The sequence below is a fragment of the Charadrius vociferus genome, unplaced genomic scaffold (assembly GCF_000708025.1).
Source record: "Charadrius vociferus isolate BGI_N301 unplaced genomic scaffold, ASM70802v2 scaffold1362, whole genome shotgun sequence".
Lineage (NCBI taxonomy): Eukaryota > Metazoa > Chordata > Aves > Charadriiformes > Charadriidae > Charadrius > Charadrius vociferus.
In genome coordinates this window covers 1-1,658 of record NW_009647263.1, presented here as the reverse complement: position 1 = coordinate 1,658, position 1,658 = coordinate 1, and the positions used below count along the sequence as shown (strand labels likewise).

At 64.8% G+C, this 1,658-nt stretch overlaps 1 protein-coding gene across 1 annotated transcript in view; it reads right to left on the bottom strand.

Moving 5' to 3' along the window:
- The window catches only part of LOC104281936 (serine/threonine-protein kinase MARK2-like), a 12,351-nt gene extending 11,069 nt beyond the window's left edge, over positions 1-1,282 (bottom strand). Inside the window, exons 1-2 of the mRNA XM_009879997.1 lie at positions 1,145-1,282; positions 69-122 (exon numbers count right to left, since the gene is read on the bottom strand). Of these exons, the coding sequence (XP_009878299.1) occupies positions 69-122; positions 1,145-1,279 (189 nt within the window). The 5' untranslated portion in view covers positions 1,280-1,282. The remainder of the gene's footprint in view (positions 1-68; positions 123-1,144) is intronic.
- Positions 1,283-1,658: the final 376 nt, after the last annotated feature.

Genomic DNA, 1,658 nt, shown 5'->3' with positions numbered 1-1,658 from the left:
CCCCCCATCTGTCCCTTCCCAAAAGCGGCTGCCCTCCCCCAGGGGACCCCACTGCCCCCCCTCCTCACCTTCTGCAGGCTGGAGGAGTTGAGCTGCGTCTTGTCGATGATTTTCACGGCAACCTGGACAACGGGGAGAGGAGGAGGTCAGGGAATGTCCCCAAAACTGTCCTCACACTGCGGTGGCACTCATAAGGTGAGGGGCAGGGGGACAGGACTGTCCCCACACCACAGTGGCACTCGCAGGGAGAAGAGGAAAGGGATCAGACTGTCCCCAGGACTGTCCCCGCAATGTGGTGGCCTTCATGAGATGAGGGGCAGGGGGACGGGACTGTCCCCACACTGTGGTGGCACTCACAGGGTGAGGGGGCAGTGGGAAGGGACTGTCCCCATGCCATGGTGGCACTCATGAGGTAAAGACCTGTCCCTGCGCTGCAATGGCACTGCCGGTGACAATCCCGGGGCAAGAACCAGGAGCTCAGGTCTGTCCCCGTTCCACAGTGGCACTCGCAGGGCGACAACCAGCAGCCCGTCCCCACGCCGTGGTGGCACTCGTGGGTCAGGACCAGGAGCCCATCCCCAAATCACGGGAATGAGGACCAAGAGCTTGGGACCATCCCTGGGCCACGGTGGCACTTGTGGGGCGAGGACAAGGAGCCTGTCCCCACGGTGGCACTCACCAGACAAGGACCACGAGCCCATCCCCGCTGTGACACCCACAGGGTGCGGACCGGGAACCTGTCCCCACACCACGGTGGCACTCATGGGACAACGACCGGGAGCCCAGAACTGTCCCCAAACCGCGGTGGCACTCATCCGATGAGGACCATGAGCCCATCCCTGCTGTGACACCCACAGGGCGAGGACCAGGAACCTGTCCCCACACCATGGTGGCACTCACGGGACAAAGACCAGGAGCCCAGAACTGTCCCCGCACCACGGTGGCGCTCACAAACCCATCTCCACGGTGTCACCCACAGGGTGAGGACCGGGAACCTGTCCCCACACCGCGGTGGCACTCACCCGACGAGGACCACGAGCCCATCCCCGCTGTGACACCCACAGGGTGAGGACCGGGAACCCGTCCCCACACCGCGGTGGCACTCACCGGACGAGGACCATCCCCACGCCGCGGTGGCACTCACCTCTTTGCCAGTCAGGACGTGCCGGGCCAACTTGACCTTGGCGAAGTTGCCCTTGCCGATGGTTTTCAGCAGACGGTAGTTGCCGATGTGGGGCTGTTCGTCGGCGGAGGTGGCCGAATTCCGGCCCCGCAGCATGTTGGCCTTCCCGCCACCCTTTCCCTCTGCAGGACCCGGCTGCGGGGACACCAATGGGACAATCAGCTCGATATCCCCCCTGTCCCCTACACTCCCCTCCCGCGTATCCGGAGGCTCCCGGTAAAGCCGGGAGCAAAGTCCAGGAGAGCCGTTGCCCTACGGTGCTGTGCCGCGCCCCAGGCAGGCCGGGATCCGCCCCCGATACCTGATGCAAGCGTCGCGGTTTCGGGCTGGGCGAAGACAGGGCCGGCGCGGTGTCACCCCTTCCCCGGGAGGGGACAGGGACCTGGTTGTCCCCCTCCCCAATCCCCTGCCAGAAATAGGGCGCCCAAACATTGTGATTTTTACCCCAAAAACGAGCAACCCGGATGGCGGGGTT